Source organism: Tamandua tetradactyla, chromosome 6, assembly GCF_023851605.1.
Source record: "Tamandua tetradactyla isolate mTamTet1 chromosome 6, mTamTet1.pri, whole genome shotgun sequence".
In the NCBI taxonomy this organism is placed as follows: domain Eukaryota; kingdom Metazoa; phylum Chordata; class Mammalia; order Pilosa; family Myrmecophagidae; genus Tamandua; species Tamandua tetradactyla.
Window position 1 is genome coordinate 19,014,037 of NC_135332.1, and position 14,642 is coordinate 19,028,678.

General features: G+C 36.3%; 1 protein-coding gene across 9 annotated transcripts in view; it reads left to right on the top strand.

The window, feature by feature from the left end:
* The window catches only part of NCOR1 (nuclear receptor corepressor 1), a 194,277-nt gene that overhangs the window by 56,687 nt on the left and 122,948 nt on the right, over positions 1-14,642 (top strand). For all 9 annotated transcript variants that reach the window (XM_077163974.1, XM_077163973.1, XM_077163979.1 and 6 more), the window contains exon 5: positions 2,071-2,253. In XM_077163974.1, coding sequence (XP_077020089.1) covers positions 2,071-2,253 — 183 coding nt within the window. The remainder of the gene's footprint in view (positions 1-2,070; positions 2,254-14,642) is intronic.

Here is a 14,642-nt window from a genome sequence, read left to right on the forward strand (position 1 = left end):
ATGACCTCAAGGATCTACATCTTAAAAAAGGATGTGTGAATACAGGGTTTAAGGCTACCAAAGATTGACCATCTGCTGAGTGCAAGTGGGGTAGAAATTTAACTGTATTGTTGCTTTAATTAAGATTGTTATCATTTCTCTCAATGCTCTGCTTACAGAATTGCACAGGTTTTAAGTATTACCCATAATCCCATTTTCCCCAGAAGTCCTGTTAATTTTTTTTTGAATAGAATATTTTTTATTTATTTATTTATTTATTTTATTAATTAAAAAAAGAATTAACAAAACAATTAGAAATCATTCCATTCTACATGTACAATCACTAATTCTTAATAACATCACATAGTTGCATATTCATCATTTCTTAGTACATTTGCATCGATTTAGAAAAAGAAATAAAAAGACAACACAATAAGAATTAAAACATTAATAGAAAGAAAAAAAAAAAACAAAAAACCTATACCTCACAGGCAGCTTCATTCAGTGTTTTAACACTAAATGAAGAAGACACTTTCTACAGAATTCTCAAGTTTTCTTCAGGTCTTCATATGTTGCTAAGGTGCTTTCTTTTAATAATAATTGCATTACAATTGGGTAGTATTGTGCTGTCCATTTCTGAGTTTTTATATCCAGTCCCGTTGTACAGTCGGTATCCCTTCAGCTCCAATTACCCCTTCTCTTTTTTTTTTTTTTTAATTAACGGAAAAAAAGAAATTAACCCAACATTTAGAAATCATACCATTCTACATATGCAATCAGTAATTCTTAACATCATCACATAGATGCATGATCATCATTTCTTAGTACATTTGCATCGGTTTAGAAAAACTAGCAACATATCCGAAAAAGATATAGAATGTTAATATAGAGACAAAAATAAAAGTAATAATAGTAAAGTCAAAACAAAACAAAACAAAAACCTATAGCTCAGATGCAGCTTCATTCAGTGTTTTAACAAGATTACTTTACAATTAGGTATTATTGTGTTTCCTGTTAATTTTTAGTGCGTAATATTGCAGAATATGAGGTTTTGAGGAGTATAATGATGTGTTTTAGCTGAACTTTCTGTAGCAAGGTGTTTCATAAAGACTATCCAGGTATCTCTTACATGCATTCTTGGTTTGGAACTACTAATTTTTCAGAGTTACTTAATCATTATTTAAAGTCATTTTAGGGTTTACAGTACATGAATTATGCTCATTACAGGCTTCTTAGAACCTAAAGAAAACTAGCAAATCTAAAATTGATCTGTTTTGCAATATTGCTTATATCTTCCCCTCAGTTTAGAAATTATTAGGCTGTTTGTGTTTGTGTTCAGGAGGTGGTAGATGGTGGGGGGGGAGATGCTTTCATTTTGCTCTAGGTCTCTGTCGATTTGGAGGTAAAATTGGATGATGTATTTGGCATAAAGAAATTGTTTTGTGCTATGTGCCTGGACTCTCTTAGTCACTCCTAGGTTGGCTCAACCTGGGCTTGCTTATTTCTTAAGGCCCAGTGTTAGTGGAAACAAAAAGTTTCTTGGGTCATTTCTTTAACTTCTGTGCCTCGGGTTGGCCCTGGAAAGCCGGAGAGCTTTCTGATAGGAACTCTTATCCGTATCATAGGTATTAAGTTGGGTGGTACACAGCATTTTACGTGGAGTAAAACTATTTCCTAGTCTATGTGTTTAGACATTTGGAAGACTAGTGCAAAGAAATGGTGGAGAAATTGGTATTTTCCTTTGTAATGGCTGTATTATTGTTTCCCTGGAAATTTGCTTCACTTCTAGTATTGTTATAGTAAAGGCTGACCAGCCACCTAACCTAAAAGTTATCATTCTGTATAACTTTTAGGATCTTCAAAATAATGAGTAAGGTGGCTAAACTATAAAAGTGATACAAACCTTAGTAGAAAATGTGCGTGTCAGTGTATTTATGAAAATCACTACTAAAGGACTACCATATGGAGAAATAGCACATATGTCCGTCTCTACTATGTTTTAAAATTGACTTTTTCAGTCAATAAGGTTTTTACCGTAACACTGACTATTGGTGAGGAATAAATTGTTGCTCTTGATTTTCTTCTCCAAAGGATCCAGCATTTGGAGGCAAACATGAAGCGCCATCCTCGCCAATATCTGGGCAAGCATGTGGTGATGACCAAAATGCTTCGCCTTCAAAACTTTCTAAGGAAGAGTTAATACAGAGTATGGATCGTGTAGATCGAGAAATTGCAAAAGTAGAACAACAAATTCTTAAATTGAAAAAGAAACAAGTAAGTGCTATTTTATACTTCTAAATATATCCTAAGACCATATTTCTCTTTGGACAAGATAATGTGAATTTTCCTTGTTTCTGAACTTCATGTAAAGGGGATCACATTTTATCTATTCCAGATTAAGTCTCATGGTTTGATCCATTCATTTCTACTGCTGTATTGTCTGATTGCAAAATAGTTTAAATCTATTTTTTACGTTGTTTCTAGTCTTTTTTTTTTTTTCTACTCCATATAATGGTGCTTTGTTCCTGGTGAAGAGTTTTTTAGGGCATATGCTCAGAAATGGCATTGCTTGGCCAGAGAAAATGCATCTCTTCAAGTGTCCTAGATGATACCTAATTTGCTAAAATGGCAGTACCATTTTCCTTTCCACTGGCAGTTATAAGAGTTCCTGTTTGTGCATATCTTTGTCCTCATTTGAGAATTTTTTTTTTCACTTGGGTGTAAAATAGCTCTCGGTGGTGTTTTAATTTGTATTTCCTAGATTGAGAATGAGACTGAGTTTATTTTCATTTGTTTATTGGTTATTTTAATTTCCTGTATGGAATGTTCAAGTCTTTTATCCATATTCTTGCGTTATGTTGTCATTTTCCTATTTTTAGAACTTCTTTACATCTTTTGTCAGTTACTTGTGTAGATATTTTCTGATTTGTGACAGATTTCACATCATTTTGTTTTCTTAAAAAAATTTTTTTTATTTAAGAAAACAAACAATACATTTAGAACCACCAACAGTGGGTATCTTAGTTAGCTTAACTATAGGCATATTTAAATAAAGTATCCATATAATCATTGTAAAGCCTGTGTTTGTGTACTAAGTTTCATAAGCCAATTTAAAATTAAGACAAGGAAAAATCTACAAATTCAGATAGCAAAATTCTTACATTCTAAGTATTAAACACTAACTTAGATACCGTTTGATCAGCTGTCAAAACTGTGAATAGTGGTTTTTAAAGGGGGTAGTTTACTGAGCTATAATTCATATATCATAATCAACCTCTGACATGTATAATTCATTAACTTTTAGTGTATTCACAAAAGTGTGCAGCCCTCACCACTAATTCTAATGTTATCATTCCTCCAAAAAGAAACCCTGTACCCAATGGTCAACCTTTCCTCATTCCTGCACCTTCACCCCCACCGCTACCCCCATCCCTGGCAGCAATCACTAATCTACTCTCAGTCTTTATGATTTGCCTCTTCTGGCATTTCATATAAATGAAAGAATAGAATATGTGACCTTTCGTGCCTAGCTACTTTGACTTAGCATGTTTAAAAGATTCGCCTAAGTTGCTGCATGTATCAGCACCACCATCGACTTTTTTCTTTCTTTTTTGTGAAAAATAACATACATACAAAAAAAGCAATAAATTTCAAAGCACAGTACCACAATTAGTTGTAGAACATATTTCAGAGTTTGATATGGGTTACTATTCCACGATTTTAGATTTTTGCTTCTAACTGGTCTAAGATACTAGAGACTAAAAGAGATATCAGTTTAGTGATTCACCAATCATATTCATTTGTTAAATCCTGTTTTCTCTGTATAACTCCACCATCACCTTTGATCTTTCTTTTCCTTTCTTTAGGGGTGTTTGGGTTATGGTCATTCTAACTTTTTCACATTGGAAGGGGCTGTCATTAATATGGGGTAGGGATTTGGAACCAGCCCTACAGGGCTGGGCCCTCTAGGTTTCAGGACTTATCCAAACCACAGAACCATCTGGAGGTTGTAGGTTTCTGGATAGTTACACTAGTGCATGGAACCCTTGTGGAATCTTACCTATTGCCCTACGTGTTCTTTAGGATTGGCTGGAATTGTCCTAGTTGGGGTTTGGCAGGTTATGATAGGTAGCAATGTCTAACTGAAGCTTGTGTAAGAGTGACCTCCAAAGTAGCCTCTTGACTCTATTTGAACTCTCTCAGCCACTGATACTTTATTAGTTACACTTCTTTACCCCCTTTTTGTCAGGATAGAATTGTTGATCCTATGGTTTGAGGGCCAGATTCATCGCTGGGAGTCATCTCCAGTGTTGCCAGGGAGACTTTCACGCCTAGATGTCATGTCCCTCTTAGGGGAAAGGGCAATGATTTCACTTACAGAGTTGGGTTTACAGAGACTGAGGCCACATCTGAGCAACAAAAGAGGTCCTCCAGAAGTAACTCTTAGGCATGCCTATAGGGAGGCTAAGTTTCTCCGCTATCTACCTACATTAACTTCACAAGAGTAAATCTCAAGATCATGGGCAAAGCCTATAGATTTGGGTGTCCCTAAAGTTTGACACAGTATCAGGGGATTCCCTGATGGTAAAGTTTAATAGTTCCATATTTTTTCTCCCATCCCTCAAGAGACCTTGCTAATACTTTTTGATTATCTGCTTAATATGTTCTGGGTGTATCCAGGCATTACATTAAGCTGTGTAGAATTAAAGGCCCTCATTTTTATTTTGGGCTCCTTGTGTTTCAGTGTTCAAATGAGCTGTATAGATGAGTTGAGTTAGATTATGTGCTATAGGAAATTTCAGTTCCAGACCAAATAAATCTTTCTTCCTTTGGTTTCAAAGAGTATGTATGGTTCTAAAAGATAAAGATTGTCTTCCTTACCGCTGTGTTCTGAATTACTTTAATCCCAACCTGATCAACTTTGTTCTTATCTCTAAATATCAGGTTTATATATATATATATATACACACACACATATATATATGTATATATATATTTATATATATACATATATATATGTGTGTGTGTGTGTGTGTGTATATATATATATATATATATATATATATGAAACAGCCTCTTGAAATCCAGAAATAATAATTACCACTCTGAACTAAATGTGTCTGCTATAAAAGCTTACAATGTAGGCCCCTGTTTTCTTGTAAGCATTTTCTGAAGGTGACCATACCATTGTTGTTCTTTTGTTTCTGGCTTATTTGCCTCACCAAATGAGGCAAAAAGTTCTTAAATCTGAATAAGAGTACCCTGGCTTACTAAAACAGTAGATGATATTGTCTCTTTAAAAACTTTCTGTTTAAGCTGGTGCAGTGGTGGCTTGGTGGCAGAATTTTCACCTTTTCATGCCAGGTTAAAAAAAAGAAACTTTTGGTTTACTTTTTTTTTAGTTTTGTTTTGTTTTTGTTTTTGTTTTAAATTAGAGGACTTGTATGTTTATAGAAAGAGCATGCAGAAAATACAAAGTTCCCATATACCTGCCCCCATTATTTAACATTTTGTATTAATGTGGTTGTTACCACTGGTTACCATTGATGAGAGAATATTATTATGATTATATTACCTAACTATTATACATTAGAGTTTACTGTTTGTGTTGAACAGTTCTATGATTTTAATTTGTTTTTTGATTTTATTCTAGTAACACATATATATCACCTTAAGTTTTACCTTTTAATGATATTCATATGTATAATTCAGTGGTGCTATTTACATTTACAGTTTTGTGTTGCCATCACCACTATATATTATCCAAACCTTCCCAATACCCCAAATAGAAACGCTCTACCAAATAACCAAAACTTTCTAGTTTTGCTTATCATATTAGTCTTTGTATTATTAGGAATTGATTTTTGTGTCTGACTTGTATTTTTTTTTTATTATGGAAAAAACAATTCAAAAAAGTGGACAGGTCATGGTGGCTCAGTGGCAGAATTCTTGCCTGCCATGCCAAAGACCTGGGTTTGATTTCTGGTTCCTGCCCATGCAAAAACAAAAACAACAACAACAAAAAACAGTGCATTTCAAAACACACCACAGCAGTTAGTTATAGAACAGATTTCAGGGTTTGGTATGGGTTACTGTTCGACAATTTTAGTTTTTTTTTCTTCTAGCTGTGCTGAAACACTGATGACTAAAAGAAATATCAGTTTAGTGATTCAGCACTCATATTCATATGTTAAACCCTGTCTTCTCTGTATAACTCCACCATCTCCTTTGATCTTTTTTCCACTCATTAGGGTTATTTGGACTATGCCCATTCTAACTTTTTTTTTTTATTAATTAAAGAAAAAAAAGAAATTAACACAACATTTAGAAATCATTCCATTCTACATATGCAATCAGTAATTCTTAACATCATCACATAGATGCATGATCATCATTTCTTAGTACATTTGCATCGATTTAGGAAAAGAACTAGCAAAACAACAGAAAAAGATATAGAATGTTAATATAGAGAAAAAAATAAAAATAATAATAATAGTAAAAAAAAAAAGAAAAGGAAAAAGAAAAAAAGGCAAACAAACAAACAGACAGACAAAAAAAACCTATTGCTCAGATGCAGCTTCATTCAGTGTTTTAACATGATTACTTTACAATTAGGTATTACTGTGCTGTCCATTTTTGAGTTTTTGTATCTAGTCCTGTTGCACAGTCTATATCCCTTCAGCTCCAATCACCCATTATCTTACCCTGTTTCTAACTCCTGCTGGACTCGGTTACCAATGACATATTCCAAGTTTATTCTCGAATGTCGGTTCATATCAGTGGGACCATAAATTTCCTTCTTAGCACTGCCTTTGCTGCGTCCCATAGGTTTTGATAAGTTGTGTTTTCGTTTTCATTCGCCTCGAGGTATTTACTAATTTCTCTTGCAATTTCTTCCTTGACCCACTCGTTGTTTAAGAGTGTGTTGTTGAGCCTCCACGTATTTGTGAATTTTCTGGCACTCCACCTATTATTGATTTCCAACTTCATTCCTTTATGATCCGAGAAAGTGTTGTGTTTGATTTCAATCTTTTTAAATTTGTTATGACTTGCTTTGTGACCCAGCATACGGTCTATCTTTGAGAATGATCCGTGAGCACTTGAGAAAAAGGTGTATCCTGCTGTTGTGGGATGTAATGTCGTATAAATGTCTGTTAAGTCTAGCTCATTTATAGTAATATTCAGATTCTCTATTTCTTTATTGATCCTCTGTCTAGATGTTCTGTCCATTGATGAGAGTGGGGAATTGAAGTCTCCAACTATTATGGTATTTGTGTCTATTTCCCTTTTCAGTGTTTGCAGTGTATTCCTCACGTATTTTGGGGCATTCTGGTTCGGTGCGTAAATATTAATGATTGTTATGTCTTCTTGTTTAATTGTTCCTTTTATTAGTAAGTAGTGTCCTTCTGTGTCTCTTTTAACTGTTTTACATTTGAAGTCTAATTTGTTGGATATTAGTATAGCTACTCCTGCTCTTTTCTGGTTGTTATTTGCATGAAATATCTTTTCCCAACCTTTCACTTTCAACCTATGTTTATCTTTGGGTCTAAGATGTGTTTCCTGTAGACAGCATATAGAAGGATCCTGTTTTTCAACCCATTCTGCCAGTCTATGTCTTTTGATTGGGGAATTCAGTCCATTAACGTTTAGTGTTATTACTGTTTGGATATTTTCCTCTACCATTTTGCCTTTTGTATTATATATGTCATATCTGACTTTCCTTCTTTCTACACTCTTCTCCATACCTCTCTCTTCTGTCTTTTCATATCTGACTCTAGTGCTCCCTTTAGTATTTCTTGCAGCGCTGGTCTCTTGGTCACAAATTCTCTCGGTGAATTTTTGTCTGAGAATATTTTTATTTCTCCCTCATTTTTGAAGGACAATTTTGCTGGATATAGAAGTCTTGGTTGGCAGTTTTTCCTCTTTTAGTAATTTAAATATATCATCCCGCTGTCTTCTAGCTTCCATGGTTTCTGCTGAGAAATCTACACATAGTCTTATTGGGTTTCCCTTGTATGTGATGGATTGTTTTTCTCTTGCTGCTTTCAAGATCCTCTCTTTCTCTTTGACCTCTGGTATTCTAACTAGTAAGTGTCTTGGAGAACGCCTATTTGGGTCTATTCTCTTTGGGGTGCGCTGCACTTCTTGGATCTGTAATTTTAGGTCTTTCGTAAGAGTTGGGAAATTTTCATTGATAATTTCTTCCATTAGTTTTTCTCCTCCTTTTCCCTTCTCTTCTCCTTCTGGGACACCCACAACATGTATATTTGTGCGGTTCATATTGTCCTTGAGTTCCCTGATACCCTGTTCAAATTTTTCCATTCTTTTCCCTATAGTTTCTGTTTCTTTTTGGAATTCAGATGTTCCATCCTCCAAATCACTAATTCTATCTTCTGTCTCTTTAAATCTATCATTGTAGGTATCCACTGTTTTTTCCATCTTTTCTACTTTGTCCTTCACTTCCATAAGTTCTGTGATTTGTTTTTTCAGTTTTTCTATTTCTTCTTTTTGTTCAGCCCATGTGTTCTTCATGTCCTCCCTCAATTTATCGATTTCGTTTTTGAAGAGGTTTTCCATTTCTGTTGGTATATTTCCAATTTTCTGAGCATAATCCGTTATCTTCTGTTGGCGTCTGGGCATTTAGTCAGATTTCACTGGGTGTTGGACCCAACAGGTTGAAATATTTTTCTGTGAAATCTCTGGGTTCTGTTTTTCTTATCCTGCCCAGTAGGTGGTGCTCGTGGCACTCGTTTGTCTGCGGGTCCCAACAGAAAAAGTGCTGTGGGTCCTTTAACTTTGGAAAACTCTCGCTGTGGGGGAGGTTTGCCAGCCGAAGTGGCTTGTAAGAGTGCCAGTCCGAATCTCCCAGCCGGCCCGGGGATCTGAACGCGGGGAGGGTCACCGGCCGCCGCAGCCTGGGAGAGCGCCCGTCCAAATCTCCTAGCTGACCTGGGGCGCCAAGCGTGGCGGGAGGGCGCCAGCCACCACGGCCCGGGGGAGTGCACCGTTCCCAGCCGGACCGGGAAACCACGAGTTTGGAAGGGACCCCGGTCACCGTTCCCCGCGGCCTGGGGATCTCCGATCCAATTCTCCCAGCTGGTCCGGGGGGCCGCGCATTGGGGGGCGCCAGCCGCCGCGGCTTGAGGGGACCGCCTGTCCAATTCTCCCAGCCGGCCCGGGAAGGAGGGAGGGAGGAACTCCGGCCACCTACCGCCCCGGCCCGGGGAAGCCCGCGCCCCCTCGGCGATCTCACCGGAGTGGGTTCTCCCAGCCATTCAGCCGTTCCAGAATGGGGTACGCTGTCTTCTTGATCTCTGTCGTAGCTCTGGGAGCTGTTCTGTATCGTTTCTACTCCCCTAGTAGCTGTTCTGAAGGAGGAACTAAGACCTGCGCGTCTTACTAAGCTGCCATCTTCTCCGGAAGTCGGGCCCATTCTAACTTTTTCATGTTGGAAAGGGCTGTCATTAATATGGGATAGAAGGATGGAGCAAGCTGATGTTCTGGAGAGGCTGGCCTCTCTTGAGTTTCAGGATTTATCTGGCCTAGAAATCATCTGGATGTTGTATGTTTTTCGAAAGTAAACTTGGTGTGTCAAACTTTGGTAGAATCTCAGAGCTCTAGGTGTTCTTTAGGGTTAAGAGGAATCATGTTGGTTGGTGTTTGGCAAAGTGTGGCAATTGGAGCTTGCTTAAGAGTAGCCTCCAGTATAGCCTCTCAACTATCTGAAATTTCTTAGCCACTGATACCTTATTTTGTTACATCTGTTTTGGTCAGGAAGACATTGTCATCCCATAGTGCCAGCGCCAGGCTCATCCCTGGGAGACAACATGTCCCATGTTGTCAGGGAGACTTTCACCCCTGAATGAATGACTCAACTATTTTTAATGTTCTGTATCTTCTGGAGATAGTTTTTTTTTTTTTTTTAAGCTTCAGTTTTTGCCATATAATTGTATTTTGTCTTCAGTTTCAATTTCTACTTCTTAATTTCTTTCTGTGTTTTTTTTTCTATTTTTCTTTTATAACTTAACTTGGATGCTTAGCCCTTAAATATTTTAGCTTTTTCTCCTCTTTTTTCCCCCTCTATGCAGTACTTTTGGCTGTATTCTACAACTTTAAATCATAATACTTTCTGCTATCCATTACAGTTTCTTTTCTGACTAGTGTATGAAATAGAAATATTCCTTGATTTCTAGGCATTTGATTTTTTTTCTTTGTAGTTATATGATTTTTTATTTAGTTACTTTTGAGTGTTTGATTTCTAAGCTTATCGTGGTCATATATAGTCTTTTGAAATTTTTGAGTCTTGAATTTTGGCCTACTATACGTGGTCAGTTTTCATAAATAGCTATGTTTAAGAAGAATGTATATTCCATACTTTAAAAAATCTCCTGTAATCTCTTCTCATTTTTCTCTGGAACTGGCAACCTAACCCTATGATTTTCAATTTGTCCATTTTTCCCCGTAGTTGTCCAGTTTTATCTTATGGATTTTTGAGGGTTTTTTTTTTTTTTTTTTTTTTAGTATATACAAATTTAAAATAGTTATTTTAGTAGTCATTTGAACCTTTTCTTCCTAGGTAGTGACATTCTATCACTAGTAATGCTTTTTACCATAAAGACAATTTTGCCTGATACTGATGAAATTAGATAAGCGTTCTTTTGGTTGACATTGATTTTTTTTTTCTTTCCCTTTCTATACCCTCATGCTCAAAGTTAATAGCTGTTTAAGGTATGTTTAAGGTTTATAAAATATATAGGTATATGGCTAGGTTTTTTTTTTTGCATGCTGTGTGGTGGGGTCACATTTCCTTCTTTCTCCATGTGAGTATCCTGTTACTACAGCATCATTTGTTGAATTTTTTGTTTGTTTCTTTGTTTGTTTGGGAAGTGCATGGGCTGGGAATCAAACCCAGGTCTCTCGCATGGCAGGCAAGAATTCTACCACTGATGTACCCTCGCACCCCCTAGGTTTTGTTTTTTATCCAGTCTGAAAATTTGTTTTTCAACCGAATTATTTAGTCCTTTTATATTGATTATGATGAATAATAATAGCTCAGTTATTTAAAGTTATTTTATGCTTTTTATTTTTCCTTTCTTTTTTAAGAAACTTTCGTTCTGAAATACATTCAAACTTACAGGATAGTTACAAAAGTAATACAAACCCAATACAGGCAACTCCCACATATCCCAGATACCCAGATCCACCGATTTAAACATTTTTTAACCTATGCTCTATCATTCTACCAGTCCATATGTCAGCCAGTCCTTCTGTCTGTCTAGCTTTCTGTCCATCAAACTTAATCCATTTTTTAACATTTGATTATAGGTTGTATACATCATGCTCCTTAAATGCTCAGTGGTGCCGCATACATTCCCTAAGAATAAGGATATTCACTTATGTAACTATTTTCAGTGCAGTTATCAAGTTCAAGAACTTTAACATTGATATAAATAGCTTATAGTCTAAATTGCAATTTTTTCATATGACCCAGTAATATCCTTTTGAGCCTTTTCTCCTCCTTTGTTAGATCCTGTCCTGGATTATGTATTATATTTAATTATCATTGTCCCTTTACTAGCAGTTTATTTTTTTTTCTTTTTTTTTTCCCCTTAAATTGTGGGAGCATATATAAAACATAAACTTATCTGCATCAGTTACTTCTAGGTGTACCATTCATGGGGTGAATCACATTTACATTGTTGCAGTACCCTCAACACCTTCCATTACTAAGTTTCTTCTCTCCTTAAATAGAAACCCCCACATCTATTGTGCATTAACTCCCCATTCGCCCAGCCCCTTGCCCTGTACTGTAATTTATGTCTCTGTCAGCTTACATATTTTCTGGTCTTTTCTTTCTAGTTGCCATGGAGTTTAAATTTAACATGCTAAATATATAACAATCTTGTTTGCTCTGATACTAAGTTAGCTTCAATAGCATATACAAACTAGGTTTGTATACCCCTCCGTCCCCCACCTTTTATAGTTCTTGTCACAAATTACATGTTTATACATTATGAGTTTCAAATCACTGATTTATCATTATATTTTATGCATTTGCTTTTAGATCCTGTAGGAAGTAAAATGTGGAATCACAAACCAAAAAATATAATAGGACTGCATTTATATTTAATCATGTCATTACCCTGACCACACATCTTTAATTTTTTATGCTGCTTCAATCTATTGTCTTTTGTCCTTTCCACCTGCAGAACTCTCTTGGCATTTCTTGTAGGGCTGTTCTAGTGGTGACAAACTCAGTTTTTGTTTTTCAGGAATGTCTTAATCTCTTCTCCTTCATTTTTGAAAGACAGTTTTCTCAGATACAAAATTCTTAGCAAGTTTTTGCTTTCAGAACTTTAAATATGTGGTCCCATTGTCTTCTTGCCTCCATGGTTTCCTGTGAGCAATCAGCATTTAATCTTATAGAGGCTCCTTGTACATTACACATTTCTTCTCTCTTGGGGCTTTCAGAATTCTCTGTCTTTGGCATTCGACAGTTTGATCATAGTATGCCATAACATGTGTTTGTTTGTGTTTATCTTGTTTGGAGTTTGTTGAGTGTCTTGGATATTCATATTTTTGTTAAATTAACAAGAAGGCTTAAGTTTTAAGCCTTTTTAAAAAAAATTCCCTGCACCCCTTGTCTCCTTCTGGAACTCGAGGCCCTGGAACAGGGGCCTCCCTGATTCTTTCTGTATGTGAGTCTTTTCTTGGGCATGTGCGTGTATCCCTAGGAATTCCCCTGTTTACACGGATGTGTATGTCCCCTCTGCCCTAGGAAACAGTTTTTGTATGGTCCTGGGCACTGCACTCTATGTCCTGCTGCCTGCGGTCCTTGTCCCAGGAAGCTGCAACTTGACTGCTCTCCTAGAGTGCTCTGGGAGAGCTCTGTGAGCTGCCGAACCAGTGTCGATTCTGGGATGTCCAGCCTGCAAGGAGGGTCCTTGTTCAGGATGTCAGGACTGCACCAGAGAGAGTGGGTCAGAGGTACATGCTCTTGGTTTGGGCACTGGCGTTTTCTGTTCCTCCCAGGACCAGACCAGTGCACCAGCTAGGGTGCAGGGCATCCTACACTGTTCAGCCAACGATTTCTTGATTCAGCACATACCCTCTTACTGTAGTCCTTAAACTGTTTTCTGGAGATTTGAGAAAGATGTTTCTGTCAGTTCTTCTGGTGGTTGGAAGCTTCTCTGGGGTGATAGAGCTCTGATGCCTCTCACTTTGCCATCTTTATTGGGGTATGGTGGAGCTTATCTTTTGAATGCGGATGCTTTTACTGTTGTTTATTTTATTCAGTCCTTTTTGATTGACTGTCTTATTCCATTTTCCCCTGCCCTGGTAGGTTGGATTTTATTCACTATTTCTTTTGTTTTTAATGGTTCCCCTAGAAGTGTTAACATGCTATTAATTTAAAGCCTACAATTAATTAGCATTTTCCCAGTCCTCTTGAATACACGGGCATAGATCATTTTTATTTCTGTTTCTTTCCTCTTAGCTTTTATGTCATTTTTTGTCATGTATTTTCATTGTTTTTTTTCAATAAGCCACAGAGGCCATTATAAATTTCATATAGTCAGAGCTCCTTAAGTTTGCCCCTGCATTTGCCATCTGAATTGCTCATCATTCCTTCGCACCAACTCAGACCTTCCATCTGGGATTAGTCCCTTCTGCTTGAGGAACATCACCTGGAATCTGCTTAAGTGAGAATTTGTTAATGATGTATTCAGTACGCATGGCTAAAACTGTCATATTTTATTTGGGTCTGTTAATTGAAAGAGGCCTAAATATCTGAAGCCTCTTGCTTAACTATATTACAATAACAAAACCAGGAAATTGATTTTTTTTAAGTGTAGCTTGCTTTATTTTAAAAAAACTAATCTCATCCTAAGTCCAAAAGTCTCTGAGCTGGAAAACTTTGGTATGATCACTATGATGGCCCAAACATCTTTTTCCTCCTTGTTTTGTTTCTTTATTTACTTATTTTATTGAGAAATCTTAACACACACATTCCATACATGTTATAATCTGTGGCTCACAATTTCATCACATAATTATTTATTTATCACTGTGGTCATTTTAGAACATGAGTATCACTCCAGAAAAAGAAATAAAAAGAAAAGAGAAAAAACTCATTATGTTCCATATCCCTTACCCCTCCTTTTCATTGACCTCTTGTATTTCCATCTACCCAACTTATATTACCCTTTTTTCTCACAATTTTTTTTTTTTTACTTTTTTAATTGTATAGTATAACACATATACAAAGCAAAGAAATAAAAAAGCAATAGTTTTCAAAACACTGTTCTTCAGCAGGTAGTTTCAGGACAGATCCCAGAGTTTGTCATGGGCTACCATACAATCCTCTCATATTTTTACTTGTAGCTGCTCCAGAATATAGGAGGCTAGAGGGCGTAAATACTTTTTTATCATCAAAATTGACTTTTTTCTTTTTTTGTGTAAAATAACATATAAACAAAAAAGCTATAAATTTCAAAGCACAGCACCACAATTAGTTGTAGAACAGATTTCAGACTTTGACATGGGTTAGAATTTCACAATTTTAGGTTTCTACTTCTAGCTGCTGTAGGATACTGGAGACTAAAAGAGATATCAATTTAATGATTCAGCATTCACATTCATTTGTTTAATCCTGTCTTCTATGT